General features: G+C 29.6%; 1 protein-coding gene across 2 annotated transcripts in view; it reads left to right on the top strand.

The window, feature by feature from the left end:
• The window catches only part of LOC129963732 (dachshund homolog 1-like), a 238,170-nt gene that overhangs the window by 173,004 nt on the left and 37,176 nt on the right, over positions 1–27,990 (top strand). For both annotated transcript variants that reach the window (XM_056078259.1, XM_056078258.1), the window contains one exon: positions 16,047–16,130. In XM_056078259.1, coding sequence (XP_055934234.1) covers positions 16,047–16,130 — 84 coding nt within the window. The remainder of the gene's footprint in view (positions 1–16,046; positions 16,131–27,990) is intronic.

The raw sequence follows: 27,990 nt of genomic DNA, 5'->3' as shown, positions 1-27,990 counted from the left end.
CTTCTATTGCTTTAAATTTCCGGACTGTAACACAAAGCGAAAGATCCCAAAATTATGCTAATGAGCAGCTTTCACACTTCCGCAGTTGGTTTGCGATTGTTCACTCTGTTTTCGACTCGAGTGCTGCTAGATTTCGAGAGTGTTTGGGAGGGGGAAAAAAAGTATCGAAGCAGATATGTGTAAGATGTTCTCTTGCAGGTGATAAAAGGGATTCCCGGGAATGAGTTGCAGGTGGAATGGGATTTTGTAGAAGAGGTTGTTTAAAAGATCGCGGAAGTTCTTTTGGTGATAAACAGAAGTACAGTAAGGTTGAGCCGCTCAGTATCATCATTATAATATCAAGTTTTTATATTATCTAGTTTTGTTCAATTTTAAATATTCGAAAATATTTTTAGTAAAATTATTCTAACATCAAGAGTAGAAACAAACGCTTTGTGCTTTGAATTAAAAAATGGGTATGTAAGGGACACAGTTTTATTTATTTTTTCCCCCACCTGTTCAACTGGACTGGTAAGTTATGTATAAAAATTAACTTTGACTAATGATTTATGTTTAAAACAGGCGCATAAGTTTGTAGAAAAGGTTGTTTAAAAGATACAGAATTTCAAAAGATTGTTTGATTGTTTTGTTCAATTTTAAATATTCGAAAATATTTTTAGTAAAATTATTCTAACATCAAGAGTAGAAACAAACGCTCTGTGCTTTGAATTAAAAATTGGGTATGTAAGAGACACAGTTTTATTTATTTTTTCCCCCATCTGCTCAACTGGACTGGTAAGTTATGTATAAAAATTAACTTTGACTCATGATTTATGTTTAAAACAGGCGCATAAGTTTGTAGTAAGGTTTGTTTAGAATTTCAAAAGATTGTTTGATTGTTTTAGAAATCGACATAAAAGATAGTAAATTGAAATTTAATTAGGTGACTACTTAATGGTGCTATTTCGAAAAATTTTTACTTTACATTTTTGGGGAAATATTTTTTACAATTTTTTTTTAACATTTATTAGGAAATAATTTCTTAGACGCAGCCTCAGAAATTAAAATAAAAACTTGGTACTTGAACATTTGAAATATTTCATCGAATGTATTTGGGAAATATATTTTTATTCATGTTGAGAAATTTAAATCACACAGCATTTGATCTCGATTACGATCTATTTTAAAATTTTAAGAAATATTGAAATCATATTGCTGAGATCTACTTATTTTGAAAGTTTTATTTTTCTTATCTGTCAATAAATAATAGTTGTGAGCTTGCATTTTTACTTCCACTGTATACACATAAAAAGATTTAATGATTTATTTGACTCTCTGTTCTTCTAAACCTGAATTTCTTCCAATTTCATACATTTTGTTTCTTTTTCCTCATCTGTATAAACTAACTTTTTAATAAAAAATCTCGATTCATTTCGCATTTTCTCGAAATTCATATCACATTTTTAATAAACATAATTGTTATTAAATACTTTTAAAACCTTGCTAATATATATTTCTTCATTTAATTGCCATTTTAGCATCTTTCTTATTAAAAGTTTAATTTTTCGCTGCTAAGAAAGGATAAAATATATTTCAATAAAAAGATATCTCAATAATGATGGAGTTATTAGACATCTTCAGTTTTATGTGCCATTTCGAATAGAATCAGTGACTTAGGGAGATTAAGTATTATATGGGATATAATATCAATCTTCAGCTGTCATCAGTGGCAAACGACGCCCAGGGTATGGTAATATTTTTTTTCGTACATTAATGTATAAATGTATCAGACATTTGGACATAAAATGGACATACTTCCTCTTCTCTCAATATTCATAAATTTTTTTAATTGCCTTTATTCAATCCCTTATCAAATTTAACTATACTTTCATCTTTTTACATTTTATATTCTTTATTGGGACAGATCTGGAAAGCTGATTGAAAAATTCTTTTCAGATCCCCCCCCCCTTTTCCTGGATTATTTTCTGTTTTTCTTTTCTAAATATAAAACTTAGGGCTTGCATCAAATAGTAAAAATAATATACTTCACTTAATGAAATCTAATTAAAAATTTTTTCTTGATTTGACACTGAAAATGAATCACTTATTTAATCTTTGATAATTGGGATTAGTAGGTAGTAATTGTGGTTATTTTATACAGTTTTTTTGCCAATTTTTAAAAATTCACTAAAATTTAAATATCTAGTACAAATATAGCTTTTATAATTTCTTCATGGTTACTTTTGATATCTGTATTTTCGAAACGTTCACAACAATTGAGTTTTGAAAAATGCCTTATCTCTTATCAAAATTTTTGATTGAAATATTAAAACATATAAATAAATATTATTATCGCATATGAATTTTCTATGTAGCAAAGTTATTTATGAATTAGATTGGCCTTGTGAAGACTATAATTTATACAAGATATGCTTTTCGACTCTGAAATTCAATTTTTATTGACAATACAAAACATAATGCTAGTTGTAAAATCTACTTCAAACAGAGAAATTTCATTTATCCAACTAAATCCTTGATCTAGTATAATCATATTATTAAGTATAACGAAATTATTTAAAAAAGCGATATGAATAAAAATTCTTGGTTCTTCTTCGTGCTTCCCCGTCCCCAAATTATAGGCTGAATTTTTAATATACATTTTGAAAAAAAAAATTAATCGAATTTCAGATTTACATCTCTTTGTCATTCATACATAACTTACTTTACAACGCATATACCTAACCTTCGCCCACCCTCTCCCAATTTTTACATCCCTTCCCCCTTCCTTCTTCAAACCCTCATCTTCATCGCATCCCAAAACGCGCTTTTAAACGCACCTAATCGCTATCTTTTACAACCTCTCTTAAAACTGGGGAAAGAAATGTAGTAATTTAATCATGCACCGCAAGCGAACAACTCCACCCCTTCCAACACCCCCTTGCCCTTCTTAATTAAGCACCAAGGAAGCCATTGTGCGAAGAGGTTTTATCTGACTGTGTTCAGGCATGCGTGCACACCCCGTGTGCCTTATACACCAAACAGCACATGCGGAGTGTTAGATAGGGGAATCTCTTTCTATTGGATTAGCAACCGCATAGTTCCCCTTTCTTTCTGCCTCTTCGTACCTTTTGATCCGGTTTAAGTGTTAACTAAGAAAAAGGAATGCGCGATTTTTGTGTGTCTGTATATGTGGATGAGAAAGTGGCGTTAATAATTTTATTTTGAAGGAAGAGTTTGGGTGGATTTTTTTTTTCTTCAGGTTTCTTACCCCTGTGCGCTCTCTAATTCTGTTTCACCAAGAGAGTTGGACTGCTCCGTCGGCTCTGTAATTCGATTGTAATTACTTAAAGGTGTTACTGAATATGAGGTTTCAGTTCAGTGCGAATATGAAAGTTCGATTTTTCTGGTTCATTCGTTTAACTAACGTGGTCTGAAGAAGTTTCTTGTTTTCGATTAACGACATGCTGGTACAGTGAAAGTTTAGCGCCATTTCTCATGTGGAAATTTATACGTGTGCATTTTTTTCCCCTCTCTTTCTACTTCTTTTCTTTCATTTGGCTACTCGAAAAGTTACAAAATGTGCTCTTTCAAAAGGCAACTAACAGTTGATTGTAATTATTTAAAGGTGTTGCCCAATATGAGGTTTCAGTTCAGTTCGAATATGAAAGATTCTTGTGGTTCGAGGAATTTTCTTGTTTTGGGAAGACACATTGGTATAGCGAAAGCTTATCGTCGTTTCTCATGTGGAAATTTATACGTGTGCTTATTTTTTCTGCCTTTCTGCTTCTATTCTTTCGTTTGGCAACTCGAAAGTTCCAAAATTTGCTCTTTCAAAATGTAACTAGTAGTAGATTGTAATTACTTAAAAGTGTTACTGAATATGCGGTTTTAGTTTAGTGCAAATATGAAAGTTCAGTTTTTTGTGGTTCATCCGTTTAACTAATGTGGTTGAGGAAGTTTCTTGTTTTCGACTAACGACGAAAGTTTATCGTTGTTTCTCATGTGGAAATTTATATATGTGCATATTCTTTTTCTGTCTTTCTATAGCTTTTCTTATATTTGGAAACTCGAAAAATTCAAAAATTTGCTCTTTCAAAATGCAACAAGTAATAGATTGTAATTACTTAAAATTGTTATCATTATCAAAAATGAAATTTGAGTTTAATGCGAATTTAAAAGTGCAATTTTCGTGGTACTTTTTTTAAAGCAATGTGATAGAAAAATATTCTTGTTTTCGACTACCACCAGTAAGTTTATTGTCGTTTCGTATACTAAAATTTTTATACATTTGCATATTTTTTTCGCTCTTTTGATTTCTTTTCGTTCACTTGGCAACTCGAAAAATTCTAAAATTTGCTCTTTCAAAATGCAATTAGTAGGAGATTGTAATTACTTAAAATTGTTATCGAATATGAAGTTTAAAGTGCCATTTTTGGTCCGTCTTTTTTTTTTTTTAATGTTAGCCAGTGTGATAAATGAGTATTCTTGTTTTCGATTACCATCATGTTGGTGTAGCGAAATTTTACGGTCATCTTCCATATAGAAATTTATGCACGTGCATATTCTTCCTTTCTGTTTCTCTTCATTTGTTTGGAAAGCAGGGAAACTCACCAATTTGCTCTTTGAAACTATAAGGAACGTTAAAAATGAAATATAAGAAATATATACAAAGCAAAAGCAGTAGATATCGACAAATAAAACATATTCTGTGATGATATTTACCAGTAAGATTTTATAATAAGATTTTAAAAAGATTTTTAAATAATTCTTGAAACTAGGCAGTGGTGTTACCATGAAAAAAATGTTGATGGAGTTAGCGAGTCATTAAAACAAAACTGAGGAGAAATACAAGGGTTCACAAGCTGTGGAAAATATGGATGTCTTAATGGATCATGTCCTATAATAGTAACACAATAAAAAAATAAAAAAATAAAAAAAAACAGGTTTAATACACAAATAAAAGGCTCATGTCTGCTCAGATTCCCTTCTTCTAATTAGAAATTCCTTTTCGATATGATTGTTCGATATGATATAATATGTTTCGTTATGATATGATTTTTAATTTCGAAACAACTTGTTATGTGTGTAAGTATTTACTATATTTAATACTAAATGTTTTTTGTTTTTGTTTTGGCAAAATTTCCTTTTTGGTCCATAAAACCTTTTTAGAAAAAAACATGTGCTGTTCGTTTCAAAATAATAAATAAAATTTTAAAAAAAATAAAGAAAGAAAATAATGCGCCGAGAATGAGACGAATCGCTGTAGATTCGATTTCTAAAAAAGTGGGTCGCAATGTCTATAAGTTTTGGAATCCCTTCGCTTTTTAAAAGCAAACACGATAAGTGGGGGAAAAGCATACTATTTGCATTGCTAAACCATCAATGAATACTGCATATGTAAAAAATTATATTGCGCACCAGACACTATCGTCATTAAGACACTGAAACTGTTGTTTTTATGTATTCTGTTTAGTACTAAAAATTGCGCATAAGTTGATATTCTGAACTCTGATACAGTGAAAACTCTCTTTACGTATTCGAACGAAAAGTGTTTATTTAGTTTGCTGTAGGTTTCTTATTAATTTCAGCGACAAGGCTGACATCAGAAATTCATCAACTTATTTCTCCATCGCCGAATTAAGTTTTTGCAACATAGCAAGATCTGAGCGTTGCTATTCATGCTTTGCGATGTAGTATATGTTCTCAATTCGATGTTAAACGTGTTATTGCTTCAAATTATAAAGAAAGAAAAATTATGCATACGAAATTCAGTTGTTATCTGATCGATGGCAAACATATTTCTACAACTTTCTTCATCTGTTTCTATCTTTTATTTTCTTATAATCCGGGATATTGCATAGTATTATGGGGAATCACAACACGCTCCATGTACGTGACACAACAGAAATATCTTTTAAAACTCCTAATTTATTGTGATTCTATTTTTGAAAATATTTTTGCAGTAAATCAATTAATTTTATTTGTTGAATTAAGTTTTATTTTATTGCTATCTGGTACAATGTTTTAAATTATAATTGTCTGAGGATTATTCGTGCTTGTGTGCCCCCAACTTAGCGAAATTATCAGGACATTGAAAAGATGCAATTAAATCGAAAAGTTATGATGATCTTTCATGTGTTTTTTTCCATCCTGCATTATAATAAAGTAATTTATCACAGCATAGCCAATCAATCAACCTTAAACAATATAAAAAACGCCATCAGTGGACATCACTGAAATTAATCTGTTCATTATCGCATCATTTCAGGATATCAATTGATAATAGAACAAGAAAAAGAAAGAAAGAAAGAAATGATTATTTCTTCTATACATTTTTTAAATTAAAGCCAGTCATCCTGTTACCACAGAACTAAGCCGTATAAGTAGGGATTTTTATAACTGGCTCTTATATTTCCTCTATAATATTAGCAATAGTCGTGAAATTTAACTTTTCTTTTTAATTAAAACTTTTACACTTTCATTGGAGAATGATCCTGAAATAATGATTTAATTTTATTCCATCATCGCACTCAACTTTGCGAAATTACCAGGACATCTATTAGATGTACCACATCGAAACATTTTAATAATATCCAATGTGCTTTTCTCATCCAGCATAATAATAAACAAATTTATTACAGCATAGCCAAGCAATCAGTCTTGAACAATATAAAAAGTGCCATCACTGGACATGAATAAAACTAATTTGTTCATTATCGCACCATTTCTGATAGGAATTGATTACGGAATTGATAAAATGCTTATTTCCTCTACACTATTACCAAAAGTCGTTAAATTTAATTCCTCTTTTTTAATGAAAACTTTCGCACTTTCATTGGAAAGTGATCCTAAAATAATGCTTTCATTTTATTCCATCATAAAATTCAGATTAATCAAGCTAATGAACAAAGCTAACCTTTACCCACATTACGATTCAGGCAATCTGAATTCGCAGATCTAATCGCAGTGGAACAGGTTTATGAAAGAACTCATCCGTACCTTCCTAGCCCCTCTTTAAAAACCCTATTGTTTTCCAAATCTGGCCCCTTCCCTTTCGCAAATCTCAGAACAACATCAACGGTGCGAAACCAAAAATTACCACCGGCGTGTCTGGGCCCCTTCTTATCGCGGATTCACTTTCACTTCAACTCACTCAGCATCTTCACGGAGGAAGAAGAAGAAGCGCAAGAGCGCGTAAATGATCTTAGGAGGCAAACAAAAGAGGGCCGGAGGCTGCCTTCTGCAAGCCTTCTTTTGTAAATCATTAACAAGAGGTTCTGTGCTGGGCAGATAACGCCGCGAATAATCGCACTTGGTGCCTTATTGGTAATCAAGAAACCTTCCCCCATACTTCGACGTACTGTTCTCGTGTTTATGGGGTTTTGTAACTGGGGTTGGTGGGTGGTGATCGTAAAACAGAAGGAGGGTCTTTCATCTTTACGCAGGTGTGCTGTTGTTAGAGAAGACCGTTTTTGATGTGCTAGCGGCCCCGGTGGGATTCCACTGGTTTTGAAGGCAGTTAGGATTTTTAGGATAGATACTGACTGCATGGGCTGTACTCCTCAAGCGGAAGCTGTGGACTTTTTAATCCATTTATGCCAGAAATCGTCTGAAATTGGGCAGATTTGTCTCGCATGTGAAGTTTGAGACTTAAATGCCAGGGATGTGATAAAAGGGGATACTGGTTCTGTTTTTACAGATAATTAGCTCAAGCGAATATTTTGAGATAATTTTAAAAGTTTCTGGGTCTAGATAGAACAGAGAAGTATTTAATCTGACCGATTAAACATTGTTTCTCATTAGAACGAAAAAGATATCAACATCCTCAAACGTCTACTTTTAAAATGATGGACCCTTCCTTTTAGTTACTCTTACTCTTTTTAGATTTTGAATTCTGGTATCTTCACAACTAAAAGATGTCACCCGACAGTATCCTGAAGATAAATTAGTTTCATTTGATTTTCTTTGGGATATTTTTTTACTTTTTACGTCGTTTTAATTTTTTAAAGAAATTTTACCTTCTTAAAAATATACTAAATATTAAATTCTTATGGAATAAAATACACCATCTTATTTTACTAAATATTTAGATTTCCGTCGAAGCCATCTTATTTTTAAAAAAATTCCTATTTAAAATATACACACTATCCTTGAAACGTAATTAGATTTCCAACTCTCATGGTGTTAATTTCTTTCTCAATGTAACTTTGGGTCTATGTTGGATATGAAAGATTTTATTGGTGCTATTTCTTGCAATATTAGAAAATTACCGAACTATATTACAAGACCATACCGAATTTAAGTCATCATGCATGATAAATTACAGATTACAGATAAATTACAGAAGTATTTAATCTGACCGATTAAACATTGTTTCTCATTAGAACGAAAAAGATATCAACATCCTCAAACGTCTACTTTTAAAATGATGGAGCCTTCCTTTTAGTTACTCTTACTCTTTTTAGATTTTGAATTCTGGTATCTTCACAACTAAAAGATGTCACCCGACGGTATCCTGAAGATAAACTAGTTTCATTTGCGAGATTTTAAAGGGATTTTTTTTTTAATATTTAATATTTGGGCAAAGTGTTTGCTTATATAAATATGAATGTTAAACCAGAATGAATGTTCTAGCTTATGATATAAAATAGCATTTTATTTTAAAAAGCAGAACAATTCTAAATCCTTGATTAATCATTTTTTTAAACATTAGTAAATTTAGTTTTGAAAATTAGTCAAGAAAAAAAATTACTAAAAACGGCATAGCTGCAAATAACATATTAATTATAATTAAATTTTTTTGAATTTTTTTTAAAGTTTAGAAAGTATTTTTTAACTGAGTAAATTTATTTTGTTATGATGATAAAATAAGAACATAATTTGGACTCATAGAGAACATAATATAACTATTAGGGAACATTTGGATAATATGACTCATTTGGAACATAATTATTTTCTAATATAACTGTTAGAACATAATAGCCAGTTCTATTAAGCTCTAATATATAATATTTATTATAAATTTGAAATACTCATTATAAATTTTAAATGTTCAATTTAAAATTATTTCGTCAATTGATAAAAAAAGATTAAGTTTGCTAGAATTTTACCCCTTTGATATATCTAGTATTCATTAGAGCATACGCATAAAAAATTAAAATTTCTTTTTAAATTGTAAAATGAATGCTGGCTTTTATTCCTTTATCCTTTCTTACCTTTCGTTTTTTAAAAGTTTTCTGTTACGATAAAGTTTTCTGTTATGATTAAAAAAACAAATGCTTAATATAACCGTTTTTTATCATCATCTTATTGCGTAATTAATTTTTTTACAAACCTTTTTATAATAAATTTATAATAATTTTTATAAATATTCAACTGAAAACATTTCATTAATTTTCACTTTTCTAGATTTAATTCTAAGATTCACATGGATTATAATATGCTTATTAAATTCTCTGTATCCATTATTAAAATTGAATATATCTGTTAACTTACATTATAAAAAATATCTTAAGTGGTTGCACGTTTATGGTATACGAAATCCGTTCTGAATATAGCTTTTTAAAAGTAACCTTAAATTATAGAAAGACACATCGCATGTTTGTTTATTTTTAATGCAATATTTGCTTTAAAAATATCCATATACTTTTCCATTTAGTTCTCATTAGTATTCAAGGTATACTGAGCAAAATTAAAAAAAAAATCCTTCTTCTGAGTGGTACGTTTTCCAAATTTTCTGTTTTATTACACGGATAAAAAGGTTGGAAATCAGAAATTAAGACCCTCTAAATTAACCAAATGCCTCGGGCCGGGAAGCTTCCTTATTACTTCTTATTATTATTGCAAGCATAAAGGAAAAAAGCTAGGCAAAAGAAAGGACTGAAAACCAAAACGTACAGTGAATTACGTTGACTATGAGCATTAACGGATGCTATTACATCCAGGAAGCGTAAAAATTCATGAGCGGACAGATGGATTCTTATGAGCGACTGGGGGGATATTGCTCGGAATAAACACGGAAATGCTTTTACTGAACAGGTGGAGATGGAGAATTGTGGAATAAATACGAAATCGAATGAAATAGTATGGGATAGACTTGGTGGTTGCATCCCTTTGATATAGTTATGAAACTTGAAAGAATGTTTTGATGTCTAGCAGTTTTTGTGTCTACATAGAGCCATTTTCTCTACTCCTGTTTCTGGGAGAATTTAATTGGGAGAAAATCACAAAAGACAGATTAAGCACGGAACAGAATTCGTAATATCTTAGATGAATATGGATCGTGCAATATATATATATATAGTGATATTTTAAACTCTTAATTTAATTCAAATTAATTTCCAAAGCTTTATCTTAATTTAGCCCATAGTAATTTCATTCTCTTAATTTTTGATCCAATTCCACTTTCTCTACTTAATTAATTCAAGAGTAGCTTTGTAAAATTGCTGAATCGGCTAAAAGCCTCATTTTCCCACACTCCGAGTGACAGGACAAAATACCGCTGACGTGACAAATTTTTTTAAAAAGATTTCTGTGTTTCCCTTGCCTCGTCGGCGCGTGTAACGAAAACCCGTATCGAAATCGCATTGTATAAAGCACTATGGAGATATTTTCCCTATCAATATTTCATGTAATATAAAACTAGGGATAAAATATTCAAGAGCTTTTTCCTCATTTCTTTCTTTGTCGTTCTGTTTTTTGAGTGTGCTCGTCGCTTCTGCTTGTACATAATGCGTGCTCCTCCAAGAAGAAATAAAACGACGTCAAAAAATCGAAAGTCTCTTATGTGCTTAAAAAATTATGTGCTTATATATATATATATATATATATATATATATGTGTGTGTGTGTGTGTGTGTTAGATGTATTAGAATTCTTTGAGTTTCAGCTCATTAAACAGAATATGAATTTCGGCTTTACTATTTCATTTTTACTTTTTAATATATGACATGTAGACAAAACATTGCAATAATCAAAAAATGAGAACTCTATAGTTTGACGAATCTCTATCTTTCAGCCCTCTCTAAGTTAGTAAAACATGTATTTGTCTTAACATAACTTTGGTAAGTATATTTTAACAGTTGCGTGGCCGAATATAAGAAACTTTTAAAATTATTTTCACCGCGGAAGGCATAATTTAGGTACAAAAATACGTTAGTCTACATCGCGATACAAGAGCAGAAGCGACCGAAATTTTCCCTTCGGTGATTTTACAATGAGATTTTGATAGTGATTTCTTTGACACATGTAGTCTTAAGAAAAGGAAAATTTAGGTATCTTAAAAAGAATGCTGTAAGCATTAAAGATTTTTATCCTTTCACTCGGAGACGGAGAAAATGCTGAAACTAACAGTTTTATAGAGCGCGTGTGGAATCAATTAAATAAAAAGTGGGAATCAGGAATGGGTCAGGAAATAAGAGAACATTTTAGAATTATGTTAATATGGGCTAAATTAAGATAAAAATTGGGAAAAATAATTAGGATTATAATTATACGTTTATATCATTACACACACACACACGCGCGCGCGCGCGCACGCACACACACACACACATATATATATACTATATATATAATGAACTCGATAACTACGAAATGCAAAAAGTTAAGTAGATAAAATTTGATACATAGATTGAGAATTTAAAAATTAGATTACTATCAAATTTTGACTAAATCAGTCAAAAGGTTGAGTGTCTGCCAATCTGTAATTTATCATGCATGATGACTTAAATTCGGTATGGTCTTGTAATATAGTTCGGTAATTTTCTAATATTGCAAGAAATAGTACCAATAAAATCTTTCATATCCAACATAGACCCAAAGTTACATTGAGAAAGAAATTAACACCATGAGAGTTGGAAATCTAATTACGTTTCAAGGATAGTGTGTATATTTTAAATAGGAATTTTTTTTAAAGATGGCTTCGACGGAAATCTAAATATTTAGTAAAATAAGATGGTGTATTTTATTCCATAAGAATTTAATATTTAGTATATTTTTAAGAATGTAAAATTTCTTTAAAAAATTAAAACAAAGACATAAAAAGTAAAAAAAATATCCCAAAGAAAATCATCGTAATTCTTTCCTACTTTTATTATAGACATTCTTTAAAAATCTGTTATTTTTTAAAAATGAATATAAATTTGAAAATTGCGTTTGATAGGTATAACATTTGCCATTATTTCTCTAAAGGTCCAGACACTTCATCAGTAAGATTGTATATTTCGCCTTCAGTTTTCATCTGTTCCTGACAGAATTTACGAAATAGATAATTAAGTAAATGGATTTAAGAAAGATAGAAATTAAATAGAAGAAACATGTAAATAACGTGTAATAATGAAAACTATTCAAAATGCTCATTACGTGAATATTTATAGAAATAAAATTAAGCAATTAATCGCATAAAATAAATCTATGTTTATCTTTCAAGTTTGTATTAAATGTCCAATTTTTTTTTGCATTTCATCCGAACAGAATCCCATTTTTTTATATTGTTTAAAAATATTTATTCCTATCATATAAGGAAATATCATGAGCAATAAATCTTAAATTAAAATACAATTAAATATTCTCATAGTAAAATGCCAAACTGTCTTACAAAAATCAAAATTCAAAAAGTAATTCCCTATTTTTAAACCAAAGAAAATTTATCTTGATAGCGGAATTAAAAATAAGTACGATTTTTGAATTTTTAAAGTAAAATATATGAATATTAATTAATATAATCCTATTAAACAAATATACTATATTACTATTAAAAGAATATTAATTTTTCGTGCAAACATGTTGCTTCATTTCCCCTTAAACAAAATTTCAAACAAAAAAAAATGATAATGATAAAATTTTACTTTTCTGAAAGATTTTTATTTCTTGATAGCTCATTTAATAAAATGAAAAATGCAAAATATAATGTTCCGAGCATCACTGTATTTCTAAAAGATACAATAAAAGTCTTTTAATATCATAAATAATATGCGCTTCCTTTTTCTTTGATTAACCATAAAAAAAAGAGCCGCGGCAATTGAATGCTACAATAACTTTTAACTAAAAAGAAAGAAAGTAAGAATAATAAAAATAAATTTATGCTCGACTGAAAAACCCACCTCCCTCTTGAGTGCTTAAAAAAAATCACTTCAAAAAATTGCAAGCTTAAAAAGAACCTAGCATACCGAGAAACAAATATATAGACATATTAAGAAATAAAACTAAAAGGCAGCACCTGTTATGATACGCTTTGTTGACCTTCAAAAAAGCAAAATAAAAATAACAATCATCTTCCCCTCCAGATCCGCTTACGACTCCATTGCCGAATATGGCTTAGCAATAAAACAGTAGAAAAGCAGGCACGGCAAAATAACATCAGAGAAAAATAGTCTCGAGAGAGTATAAAAGCTAGAGAAGCAAAATAAAAAGAAAAATAAATCTGAAATAAAAACAGCAACAACTAAAATGAAAATCCCACACAGCAATTGAAATCGGAATAACAGACGACACAAAGGCAAAGAGAAAAAGAGAAATGAAATGACAACCCACTTGTTGCCACTCGGGGCGTATAAAAGCTGCCTTTCGGTTTGTGTAAACATTTATCTCTTTCGCTCTCTCTTTTACGGAGCGGCGGGAGAAGAAGAAAGCGAAAACCGATTGACTGGCAAATCAGGAGAGGAGCTCGTGGCTGCGTCATTAATCACGTGTCCGGAGAGGAGGGGGAAAGCATCATGGAGGGGAGAGTTGAAGGGAGTGAACGAATGGCAAACGAATACGGAGTGGAAATAGAAAGGTAGAAACAGAAATCAAATTGAGACTGTCGCTTTTGCGGTTTGTTCTGTGTTTGAAGGAGCACTTTTCAAACCGTTTAAAGAGAAGGAAGAGAGCGTTTAAGCGAAATGGGATCTTAATCGTTTTAGCAATACGACAACCGCTTTCTGAACTTTTCTAACTGTTACAGGTGGGTTCCGTTACTTTTTAATTCGTTTTCTTTCTTATTTTATTTTCCCCTTTTAAATGGTTGAAGAAGATATAAAGATAAATTTTTATTTAACAAAAGTTTTTTTTCTTTCTTTTATTGAATTTGGCACAGTTAGTTCTTTTTCGTTTACTACAAGAATACGAATTCCAATTTCTTTCAGGAAAGGAGGAATGTAAAATATTCTTTGAAGCTATTAATTTAATTAAATTGGGGAAGGAAGAATATTTTACTTTTTTGTGTTCTTCTTTATTCATTCATAATTAACAATGTCAGGTTTTAGAAATTACATCTGTGGAATGATTCATTTGCTACCTTAAATCAGATTTCAAGAATAATTTAATAAACAGAAATTGTTACATAAATCAGTTTCGGTTAACAGAAAACACAGTGCGATATTTATTAATTATTGTTTAATAATCTGTACATATCTTTAATTAAATTTCAAAACAAGAAATAATTTACTATCACTACTGAGGGAAATGGAGAATTGCATACGACTTCTCTGTTTCCATTTCTAATTTGAAAACAATCTTCACACCAAAGAAATTAAAATTATCTATTAGAAATAAGACTGAACGAATAATGCAGCTGTCATATTTTGCTTTAACAGCAATATGGTGCATGAATTTCTTTTGTCTAGTTACTTATATTAACTATTTTTGTATTGATAAATAGAAAGAAAATTTGTCGAAGGCACCATAGTTTTAATTAATTATCTCACTTTTATGAGTTTCCTATTGATTAAATGTATGATGATTGGATTGAATATCTTATGCATATATACATTCCAATTATCATACATATATGAGCTTTCAACATTTCTTTGTAATTAGTGTTACTTTATTCTTCAATACAAGGAAATTTAAAAGATTCTTATTATATTTTCCCTTCCTCTGCAGCATAGTATCAATTTTCAGAAAAATCTTGAACTTCGATAAAAAAAATAAAGTAAACAAAACGTACCTCGAAATATTTGTTTCAACTGTCAAAATTATAAAAATGGATACGAATTCCAATTTTTTCCCGAGTGGAACGCCAATGATACATCAATAAATTTCTAAATAAATTAGATGAAAATTTATTAAACATTAAATTTTCTTATAAGAACATAATGTTTTTGAAGAACACATTTTTGATATAAAATTTAAGAAGAATGTGAAATGAAATTTCAATATGCCTGGATAAAATAATTTTTAAAAAAATAATATCCTGCCTGGTTATTTCCTCATAATTTCAAATTTTTCAGACAATCTTAGTAAAAAAATATCGCATAATCTTTAGAAATAAATAAATGCAGTAAATAAGTCTTATTTTGTAATATTCTTTTAATCGTTCAAGAATTTCGGAATGCTAATTTTTTTACTGCTTATTCTTTATAACATATTACATTTTTATGTTTCAAAAATCTGATCTTCATCATTTTATAGAAAAGCAAATACACACAAATAAACTTTATAATAAGTTAATTAATAAATTGTTCATATATTTACTAAATTCATTTCTTTGTACATTTGTTTCGTGTCCTCACTGAAACTAATATCCTTTAAAATCAAATTTTTAATCAGTGTGCCACATCCTTATAGCTGTGTCCCATAAGCGAGTAAATTATCTCTTTTCAACCAATAGAAACAAAAGAATGAGAAGTGATTCATTCCCCTTCATTCTTTTAACTGAGTTATTCAGTGTCTATATCGTATTCAGGTGAAAACCACAGAAGGAGGGGATTCTGAATGAAATGTGATGAATGAGCGTATTTTGTGTGACAGCCCTTTGTTTCTGTCTTTGATAGCCATTTTAATTTTAGATTCAGTCACGCAAGTTGAGGGAGGAGTTATGGTTAGGATAAAAAGAAGGGGAGAAAATCGTCTGCAGCTTTTATGTTACTCACGGACACATGATAAGGTTGACTGATTTCATTGAATAATAAATTTATTTTTGAGGTTCGGTTTATTATGATTCAATCATTATTTGGAGTTGGCAAGTTTCAATTAAGTATTATAATTTGAAAAAAAAAATGGACTGATTTGATTCCATTTGTATTATTCTGATTTTTGTTTTAAGAAATAAAATGAAATAATAATTGTGTTTACTTGTTTATGTAGCTGAGCTCAAAATGGAAGTTCTTCGAGAAAGAGAATTGCGAGAGACTCTTGAAAAACAACTGCTTGAAGAACAAAGGACAAGAAGTAAGTGCAATTTCTTATGAATTGATTTTTTTTAAAAAAAGAATAGAAGCTGGAATGGGCAAGTTTCATTTTTAATAATCGAAGGCATATTATTTAACTTATTGAATTTAATTAGATTGACTCACAACTGAATTTTTTTGGAACTAGCTACGTTTAGGAATTCACATGACAAAGATTTTATTTGATTCACCAAAGTAAAATGTTGCTGGATATAAGCAGTATTTTATTAGAATTTATTGTATCAAATAAACTATTAAATTATGATTTAAAATTAAAAATTTCTCTATTAAAGCTTAGTGTGAAAGATTATATCAATGTTAAAGGAATTGCAAATCAAAATTGACTAAAGGTTTCATTCCTTAAACGAATTAATAGCGTTATTAGTGTAGTTATTAAGAGTGGCGCATTAAGTTTAACGTAAGAGATGTTAGTATTCTGTTACTGAAGAATATAGGCAATAGATGCATTCTATCAAGTATATTAATTGTTTGTATAAATTTGTTGATTTAACTGCATTAAATTATAATTCCACTTTTAACTATAGTACATTTATAATTAAATGCCAAAATGTTTAATCATGATAAATAATTAATAAAAAAAAGTTTTATGTATTCCATCTGATTCTATGTTTAATAAATTTTAATTCTGTCAAGATTTTAATTTAACTTATTTAATGAATTAAAACATGAATTTTTGTCATTAAATTCTATATATATTTATACCCCATGTATATACCCCATTTAGAAAGCTCTAATGGTTGGTACTGATATTAAATTACACAAAAACAATGAATGCATCAATAATGGCAGAAATGGCTGATAGTCTAAAATCCTAGAGAAATTTATTTCTTTATCGAAGTGAAAGAATTGAATTAATTAGATGAAAATAAATTTTGAAATTTAGAATTAAACAATTTTATTGTTTAGTTATAGAATTTAAACTTTATGAAACTGATTGCAACTTTATAGTTTGCACTTTTGGGTATCAAATATAGAATCAAGCAATTTTAAATTTAAAAAAAAATAATTTACCCATCTAATTCAGTTATATTTGATATTATTTTTAAAAGTAACTTCATAACATCGGTTTAAAACTAATTTTATTGCATTGATTTTGAATTTTTGATTGCATTTAAATTTCCTAAAATACATATATTCCTTAAAGCATCTGGCTGAATTCTATGGAAGTAATTTAGAGTAATTTTTTTTAAATATTTCCAATAGCATAATGACGAATATATAAAAAAGAAATAATGTTATATCACCATTTATTTTACACTAATTAAAGTGTTAGTTGTATTTAGATTATTGTGAACAACTTCTGATAATTAGATTTGGCGTCTACATATTTTTATACAAAAGGACTTTACTTATAAGTGCTGATTAAGCGGTCTTGAAAAATGTTACTTTACATTATAAAATTAAAGTTCATTCTCTCAAAACAAAACTGTTGTTAAGAAAAGAAACCGTTATAAATAAAATAGGAAATGCTTTTCGAAATATCCGAAAGAATCATCAATTTCTGAAGTTAATTTATCTCAAAATACATATTTCTATTTTCAATGGAGACCATTTATTTCTCTTTCATTCTTTTTTTGTTTTCGCATACATCTATTGTTTCTAGAAATGCAAAACAGATAAATAAACCCAAACCGAAGAACCAAACGATAAAAAAAGCTCAGCTCATTAGTAAAAAAGAAAAAAAAAATCTTCCGCAATAAGTTGTTATAAATGGTTCTTCGATTAATTCGTTTTTCGTTTTGACAATTTTGCTGCAGTTACTGAACCATCTTTCCTACTGCCGATGCTTGGTATATATCATATGCCGATTCCGAAAAACCATTCTTTTTTTGTACGGCGCTTGCAATTCTTCATTAGTTTCGGTTCCGTTTTTACCCCCGCTGCTTGCATTGTCATCGTTTTCGCAGAATAAATGAAACCCCTTTCAGAACTTATGGATTGGATGTGAATAAATGAAAGCTAGTGACGTATATAGGACCACCTCCTGTGAACATCGAACTGGTATTGTAAGATTTATATTTCTGGGGGTTTTGTGTGGCTTTGAATTTTTTTCCCCTTTCCCCTGAAATTTTTTTCGTGGACCGTTATTATTTGTTACATCCCCTCATCCCTTCACTTCATGTTCTGTTCTTCCATTTATTTCAACGTATTATCTATTCACCTGTAACGTCGTTTGTAATCTAAAGAATATTTCGAAATTTTCTTAATCCTTTATTATTTATGTTTCTTTTTTTGCATCGTTTTGATTGCTTTCCTTTTTTTAAAAAATAAAATTCGCATTTCTATCATCTGTCACGACATGTGCGACTGACAACTATTTAAAGAACCGTTATTTCGAATCTTTTGTTGGAGAAGAAATGGCTATGAGATCTTGATTTGCTTCGTGGGATTCTTTAAATTTTCTTGTGAATGCAAAATAATCTTTTTTTTTAAATCTTTTTTTTATTTTCATCAAGTTCTGTTAATAAAGCTTTTTTTTTTTTGCATGCAGATTTTTTTTTCCCGAGATAAATAAACATGTTCTTATCAGTGATTGGAAATGCGGTTTAAAATTCAACATGTAATGAGAAATTTGAATTATATATTCGTTACTAATATACCAGTATGAAATAAATTTATTTCTCCCTTACATTGCTTTAGAAGTTTATTCAGAAATGAAAATAATTTGTTTTAATAATTTAAAAGTATTGATTTGTTTCGTGTATATTAGCAACCTTGCTTTGAAAGGTTATTCAGAAAAGAAAATAATTTGTTGTAATCATTTAAAAGTATTGATTTGTTTCGTGAGATTTCATAAAATTTCTTTCTTTGGCGAATTCCTTTTTTTACTGCGCATGTTTTAAATTTTAATCTTGGAAATATCTTTTTTAATATGAAGTTGTATTCTGTCATGATTGATTGGAAATGCAGTTAGTTTAATGTTCTAAGAATGAAGAAATACTTAAGTATTTGATGATAATGCATTATATTATAATCAGCTGCTTATCTGTTTTTTTTTAGTTCTTCGTGCTAACTTACTGTTATCATTTTAAAGTTCATTTTGATAGCTATGCTAATTTATAATGTGAGCAGATTTTAGTAATCAACAAAGCAAAAATGCACTGAATTGGCAAGGTAAAATAATTTCTGTTTAGTTAGATTGAATATAATATAATGTTAATCTTGATTGAAATGCATTTGTTTGCTCATTTCAGAACTTATACTGAGTGCCCAATTATTCACTTGTGCTATTTCTAATTCCAACAATATTTTTAAATTAAAAAAAAAATCTCTGATATTCAGTAAATAAAACATCAAAACTATAAAAAACTCTAGTTAAAAATTTTCGGAAAAATAATCACTGAATATATTCTGAAATTATATATCTGACAACTATAGTGTCTGTAATTTAAAATTTGTGCTATAAAATGCACTTTAGAAACTGGAGAGTTTCTTCTCAAATGCTTAACACAAAGAAGGAAGCAATAAAAAGAAAGATAAAAAAGTAACTTTGTAAATTGCTGAGGGCAATCGACTTTCGAATTCAGAAAAATGGAACATGTATCAATAACGAATCTGAAGAGAATGTATATAAAAAATACATATCAATAACCGAAAAATCCATCAATTTTATAGAAAGCATTTGATTAAATCCCCTAGAATAACCAAACTATTTACTGTGCGTTTATCTAGCGTTTTATCTGCACTCACACAGCAAGAAAAACCACTGGAAAGAATGAGTCTCGAATTCAATTCACTATGGAGCTAATTCATCAACTCCACTGCATCATTCCGCCTCCATTTCCCATGATTCCCACTGGTTCCCTTATAAAAGCTTTCCCTTCATCATTTTAATACCTTATCCTCTATAGTTATTTAATGCGTATAATGTTTCGCCTCCTACCCTCCCCAACGTCTGTCAGACCCCCCATCCATCATCGACAGTTCTCTTGACCATCGAGTTTGAGTTCCAACTGGGGGCCAAGTCAGATATTTGCCAATCGCTTAAAGGTCCATCTGTCTTGTAGTACGTGGCAGACGAAAAAACGTTGGGGGGAGGAAGAAATCCAGTTCGAGGAAGTGGTTGCCCATCTATAACTTCTTTTTTTCCCCTCCCCTCTTTCTTTTAAACAGTATTTCTTTCTTTAGATCTTAGGACTACTTCTCTCGATCAGTGATTATCGGAATGAATTGGGTTCAGTTCTGGAGAAGATGAAAGAATGTCAAGTCGATTCTACTGTGTCGTGAATTGATTTTGGTTGGATTGAATAACCTTTTTTTTTTTTTCTGCCAACGAAATTTTATTTTATTAAGTGGAAAGTAATCGTCGAAATTATATTTTGCCAACACTGCTTTATGATGATGATAGATAGCTAAATCAATTGTGTCTCAAGCAAAGATTTTCTCTTAAAATGAATTTTTGCGCCATATGTAACGATAATAATCAATTCTATGAATAAGTAGAGTTTCGCTATTTTTATAACCATAGGCAAAACATTAGAGTATTCAATTCTTTATATATATATATATATATATATATATATATATATATATATATATATATATATATATAAACTCTTCTTTCAAACAAAAATTTTTTTTATACAAAATTAAAAACTCTTCTTCCAAACTAAATTATTTTTCTCTTGAGCATTTTTTAACTAAGCTCATACATTTATAGCTAATTCTCTTGTTTTTTAATTTTTTATTGTTTTTAAAGACAAGAACATCTTAAAATAAGAATTTGCTTAATTTTGAATTTTAAAGTTTGTAACATATGTATATATCGTGCTATAGAAAGTAATGCTTCCTGCCATAAAGTAATATTGTGCTGTGGAGGTAAAGGTATTTTGTGATTAAATGGACCTACTCCATATGCCCAAGAATCAGCAGTATAGCGATAATAGGTAGCGCCCAAGTTAAAATGTAAATATTTCGTCCGTTATCACCAGTGTTTTTGAAGGCAAATTGTGGAAGAGACATGGTTTTATTTATTCGTCCCTTTATCATATTTGACTTTAAAAAATGGCCTAATCTCAATGAAGATTTTGGCTCTGTGGCAACTTTTGACTTGCGTATGACACATTTGTGATTCCGTGGTTCTCGGTCGCTAAACTTTTGCCAAAAACTCCTCTCAAAAATGTAATCATAATAAAGTATTTACCATAACCTCAATAATAATAAAATATAAATTTATTTGAATATGAAAGAGAGAGACTGTTTCTTATTCATCAAATTTAGCAAGCGTTTTGTTTTTATCTTTTTGTGATGTAAAAAGAAAAGGCAACTTTGTTTTTAATTTGTAAAATTACTGTGTTAAAAAAGCCATCTTACATTAATAAAAACATATCTTCGTATTATGTGCTTCATGAAGTGTGAATTGTTGTAGATAAAATTTTATTCATTAGCTTTTTCCTGCTAAGCACCGCAGGTATATGCTCCATTGTATTATGGACAATATTTTTTTCTCTCTCATTAAATTGGTGAGTATTGTACACCTCAAGTAAGAACTCCGCATGTATTTTTGTAGACAATATTCTTTTCGTAAGCACGCACGCACACACACACCGCACACGCACACACCGCACACACGCACACACACACACACACACACACACACACACACACACACACACACACACACACACACACACACACACACACACACACACACACCTATATTACTGACAAGTTCTCTAGTCTTAGATTATTGTTTTGAGAACATTTAGTTGACATTGAATTTGCTTATACAGCTTTACTTTCATTCTTACCCCGTAATATGGTGTTATATATATATAATCTTAAATAATTCGTCTTTGGTATAAAGCTCTTGGGTTTTTCTTTAAAATATATAATAAAAGCTTTGGATGCTCCTATTGTCTCAAAGTATAAATGGACAGCATGAAGTCTTGACACACTTGGTTCGAATTAACAAATAGAAAAGTTTAAAATAATGTGATTTCTAGAGTTATAAACTTTGATTCGATTATTTATTTGTGGAAAATGTACACCACTGTTTTCTTCGTAAAACTCTTAGCATCTAATGAACAACCATAAATATTATTTGTAAAGTTTCAAAAATTTCCTTTCAATTAATTTTTGATTAAATAAAGTTATTCATTCAGTCTAGTTTCATTGCTGTTTGTAACATTAATTACATTAAAATTTCTTTTACAGAAAATATTTAATTTAAAACTTAGTTCCCTTAATTTTTAAATAATAAGATTAAAATTCTCTTTTGAAGAATTAGGAAAATAATGTTCAGCATGAAAATGCTTATAGCAAAGTAAGGCTGCATTTAACATCGAAGTATTCTTCAAGTTTCATAATTTTGCGTTAATCTAAGAAATGTTTCTAATTCACCAGCAAGATATATCTACCTCAAACTTTCCCCTATATGCCCTATTCAAGATGCTCTTCCCCAACTCCTCCCCCTGTATAAAATTTTTCGATATATGATAGGGTCATAAACGTTGCGAGTGCCCAGATTTTAATTTTCATAGTCCCACACATAAGCATTTATTTTGTGTGTGCTTTTGTCAGAAATCTACAAATCTGGTATAAAAATTATACATCAAAAATGTGTTTTTCAGTCTCGGGGTGGTTTGAAATGTAAAGATTCGTCAAAATCACGAGTTCGATTTTTTTTATTTGACGTTTTTAATACTTTGTATACATTGTATACCAGAAAGTAAAAAAAAAAGAGATTTTTAACATTCAAGAAACCGAAACAAAAGATTGATTTTTTTTTCTAAAAAAAGATAAATGAACAAACTTATAAGTAAAATAAAACTCACTGTTTATTAAATCATTTGTTTGCATTGGCCTCAAACTGTAAATAGAAATGTTTCAAAAGAGTTTTCCTGTTGAATTATTTTGTTTTTCAGTAATTTTACGGATTATCCTGGAATCGACTTATCCGTAATTGCTACCTCACACTGTTTCTTGAATAATTGTGATTTTATTTATTATTAGTAACTGTGAAAATGTATATTTTTCTGGAAATTTCTTACATATAGAGAGTAGGTCTTTGAATGTGAAACGTGAAATTGAAAAAAGAATTAAATTCTAAATATTTCATTTTGTTTTTCGTTTTAAAATTATTTGAAAGATAATTGCGAAATTCTTAAAAAAAAAATGCTTCCAATAACTGTTTCCTGCTATTCATATCGTTTTTTTTTATATTTAATGAACCGAAATAGTTCCTTAATCGCTACCAATAAAATATAAAAGTACTTTTTTTTTCTCAAATATATTGGAGATTTCACTTACTAAGAACATTTTTCTCTGACTCTTAACGGGCATTAAATCGTTCCGCACTTATTTCAGAAACGAATGAATCAATCTCCAGATAAAAAAAAAAGATTAGGAATTGATACGATCACACAGATAGATATAACTACCATCTTTGGATCCCTTTAAAGGATATATTTTTTCGCTCTCCATTGACCTATACTTCTTTTTCTCATTGGGATTTCTTTACTATTTTTTTTTTCCTTCACCAATCTAGATATATATTTCTTTGTGTATTTTCTCTTACTAGAAGGAAACTTTTGGCGAATAACAAGCGGAAAAACTCCAAACGACAGAAAGATTAATCGCTTTTTCACACGTCTGAAGGCGGGAGGGCTGGACTGGGGAGTTGAATACGAAAGAAAGAGGGAGCAGAGAAAAAAAGAGAGAAGTAATGCAGAGAAAAGTAGAGAAAACTTTTCCTTTCCTGCTCGAAAAAGGAGAAGAATTGCACTGAGAAAATCAACACTGTTCGTGTTGAGGTCCACTGCGCTTGTGTTTCCTCCTTAACTCCTTCAGAGGGAAAAAAATCACCTCGGTTGTTTTAAAATGTTCTGTTTTCGGATTAGAAATGATGGAAATCGAACATTTTTTCCCCCTGCGTTTTCAGCTACAATTTACAATGGAAAAATATGTGAATTTTTTTATGGATGAATTTCTTTCCTGAGTTTTTAAATGCAAACATTCAGCTATCAGAACTGATGATAGCGTTTCGTTTTTCGATCTATAAATAAAAACAGGTTTTAAGTTTAATAAAAAAATGATATTCAGGCTATGCTTTATTACTATTGCTTATCAATTAATATGACGAAAGCATGTTTTATTACCATTGTTTATCAATTAGTTGACAGAAATTCACAAAACATGTTCTGCCCTTTTTTTTCAGCATTTTATAATATACGCTATGGAATAAAACTATATACAATTTATCTTGGCAAGAATAAGGCTTTTTAAAGTTTATACAATTTTAAAATTTTAATCAGGTTGCAGACTTAACTTTATTTATTTTTCCCTCTCCTTAATTTACGAAGGATTTTTTTTTTTTTTTTTTTTTTTTTTTTTTTGTATTATGGATTTAGCTATCTTTACTAATAAAATTTTCATAGTTATTTTTCAAGATAGATATTTGGGTTACTTTCTAAGGTGAATATTCTCAATTAGTTTAAATTTCAATCAAAAAATTTATTAATAGAAAATAGTAAATGAATAATATTCAAAACTAAATGTAGGAAAAAATGCTTATATGAATCTGCAAGGTGACAGAAAAATAAATCTCGTTGTTCTATGACATCTGCAGTTAAAACTGATGAAATCGGATATCATATGTAGATTGTGGAAGACGTGGGAAAATGAATTGCATAAAGAAAAATTAATTAAAAAAATCACCTATAGGAAGAAATATAGTGCTTTTGAACAAAAGCCGATCAGTAATTACAATAAAGATACAGAAAATCAATTGCATAAAATTCTAGATAAGATAAAGATTTGGCATTCAGAAGTGAATGTTATACAATATGAAACATATAGAAACATTTTTTAAATCAATATTAAAGTAAATGCCTACATCAATATTTCCAATGTGCTGATCTTTCCTGTACACAAGATATTACATTAAAAACATTTGGTGTTTTGCGGAATATATCCTCAGTCTTCTACAGTGGGTATATGAAATTTGATTTCCATTCATTAATTTTAATTGTAGATGTCTCTAAACAACAGAAGTTATTTTCTAGCTACTCGGCATTTATTTCTAACTATAAAATCAGTTCATATTCATGCAATATACGTCAGGTATGCCTTGCAAATCTCATTTTGTTTATTATGTGAGAGAGAAAAAAGAACGCGTTGTCTCACAGCTTACTAGAAAAATAATTATAGTTATATTACTTGTCTACTAACATTTGTCTTACATGTCTGTGAAATTCTATGAATTTTGTCCCAGAAGACTTCGCTAAATTATCTTGTTGAATAAGATTTTGTGTTTCATAAATTCCATTACTTTCATCAAAATATTACCAGTATCCAATTTTCTAACGTCTTTCTAATCTCTAAAAAAGGTTATTTATATTTGCAAAAAGCAAAAAAATATTTTTCTTATAATCTTTTGAATTTTGGTGGAATTAAATATTTATAGTTAACATGCATTTATGTAATAAAAAATATTTACGCTTTGCTATTCATTTCGCCAATTAATCACTTGAAATCTTTTTTTTTTTCCAAAATCCTGTTGAAAGGGTTTAAAATTTTCGTTTCTTACAAATATAAAGAAATGCTTTTTTTTTTCTTTCTTTCTAACTTTTATAATTCCGTTGCTGCTTAAATTCCGTTGAAAAAAAAATAACATAGAATCCTTTTGACGCGTTTGCATATTTTCATGTAACTTCGGATTACTTTGAAGATCATCTATGATTAATTCGTCATTAACATCGACAAGATATTCTTTTTTTTTTTTTTTTCCATCTCTATTACTTTTTCTTCTTCTTCTTTTCGCGATTTTCGCTTTTCCGAATTCGTCGTATTTATTGAAAGCAAATACCACCAAAGTTATTCAACATACAAAAGATAAAGTGATAAAAATAATAAAAAGAAGTAAAAAAAAATGGAACAAACGGAAAAAAAATGGAACAAAAGCTGCCGAATGGTTTTACGAGTCTATTCCGGAAAAGATTGCCATTTTTCGGCCGTAATTATAAATAAAAGAAAAACGAAAAAAAATTTCGGCAAACCTTAGAGAAGAAGATCTTCCCACATTAGAAAAAGATTCCTAAAAAGTAAACAAAACAAAACGTAACACACACATGCATAGAAAAAAAAGGGGGGGGCGCCTAATAAGAAATGAAGTAAAAGGAATAGTTGGAGGCGTGGTTATTCTAGTGATCGGATACTGATGAGAAGGAAGCAAAAATGATAACAATAAAAATCATACGTGAAAAAACACAAAGCGTTCTTGGGACCGAAAAAAAAATCACAAAGAAAATATAAAAGAGGGTTAGACAGAGTGCGGACTCATTTATCAACGTCAAGGGAAGGAGAAACTTCGAGCATCCCCCACCTGCTCACCCCCTCCTTCCCCCTCATCTCCGCTGCATCTTCTCCGGATCACTACGGATCCCATAAAATGCCAGTGACATCTGCTGAGGGAAATACGCACCTCGATTCGAAACATCCCCTAGCTCACGCCATCCATGTCCTGCTGCGTCATCGTTTGCACAAATGCAGAAGAAAGTGTTACAGTTTTTTTGCGCTATTCTGTCCTCTATCCCCTTCTCCCTCATTGCATCGGCCGGTTACAGTTATTTTTTTTGGTCATAGTTTTTACCCCTCCTCCCATCTATGCGTGTCTGATGTCTTAATGAACTTCATTACCACTATGGCACTGGCGGTCGTTTGATGGAAGTATTGTATATCTTGTTCGACTTATTGTTCGAATTTGAATAGGCATATGGATGGCGAATGTTAATTCACATTAGTGTATCATTTGTTCGATTGTATAAATTTAACCACATAAAATATGTAATATATCGAAGTTATTATATATTTTATGTCGAAATAGTTTCATTTAATCATACTATTTAAATTTTTCTAAGTGCTTTAACTTCAGTGTAATGCGGTTTAGTCCCCCCCCCTTTTGCTTTGCCATTGTTCGGTTTAGTTATTTTTGTAGGCATTTTTTTTACCTTTCTTTTTTATCTATACGTGTCTAATATCTTGATGTTTTTATTACAACTATCGTACCAGCGGTTGTTTGTGGAAGTACAAATCAGCAAATTATGCTGCCGCACTCTATGCTATATACCTTGTCCGACGTATTTTTCGGTTTTGGATTGAAAATAATTAACATTATAATTTACTCGCAATTTTAAAAGTTTAACGTCATAAAATATGTTATGTATTGTAGTCATTTGAATTTAATCAAGCGCTATTAATTGTTTCTTGTGTTTTAACTGCGATGTGCATCATTTCCATGAATGTTGAAGAAAATGTTACTGAATTTTTTTTTCCTTTCTACTTGTTTAACTTCTTTATTACACCTGTCAAATTTTTTTTTCTTTTTTTTTGTTGTTGTTGTTTAATATTTGGTTCTTTTCCCAATCATTAATTAAATTTGATGTCTTAATGAACTTTGTTACCACTGTGGTGCAACCGTTGTCTACAGTAATGTATATCTTACCGGGAGTACTGTTTCAGTTTGAATACGCTTACGGATATGGAATTATAATTCACTTTAGGATATTGCTCTATAGTTTTGTGGCTTTTGCCTCTTAAAATATATTAAGCATAATAATCAATTTGATTTAATCATGTGAGATTTAGCTGATAGTGATATTTTAAATGCGATGTATTTAAACCATGTTTACCCAATGACTTCTGCTACTTATAGTAGTATGAATTTCGTAAAATAATTGATTTATTTACGAAATGTAATAAATAACAAGATTAACTAACTATAAATAACTTTGATTATATATAATAAAAAAAATCTAGAGAAATAACCTGTGTCTCACAAGAAATATAGTTATCATATTTAATGACAATTAAAAACTTATATTGGGCCCCGTAATTATTAA

The sequence above is a fragment of the Argiope bruennichi genome, chromosome 3 (assembly GCF_947563725.1).
Source record: "Argiope bruennichi chromosome 3, qqArgBrue1.1, whole genome shotgun sequence".
Lineage (NCBI taxonomy): Eukaryota > Metazoa > Arthropoda > Arachnida > Araneae > Araneidae > Argiope > Argiope bruennichi.
The sequence above is the reverse complement of the archived record's forward strand: the minus strand, read 5'-3'. Positions and strand labels throughout refer to the sequence as shown.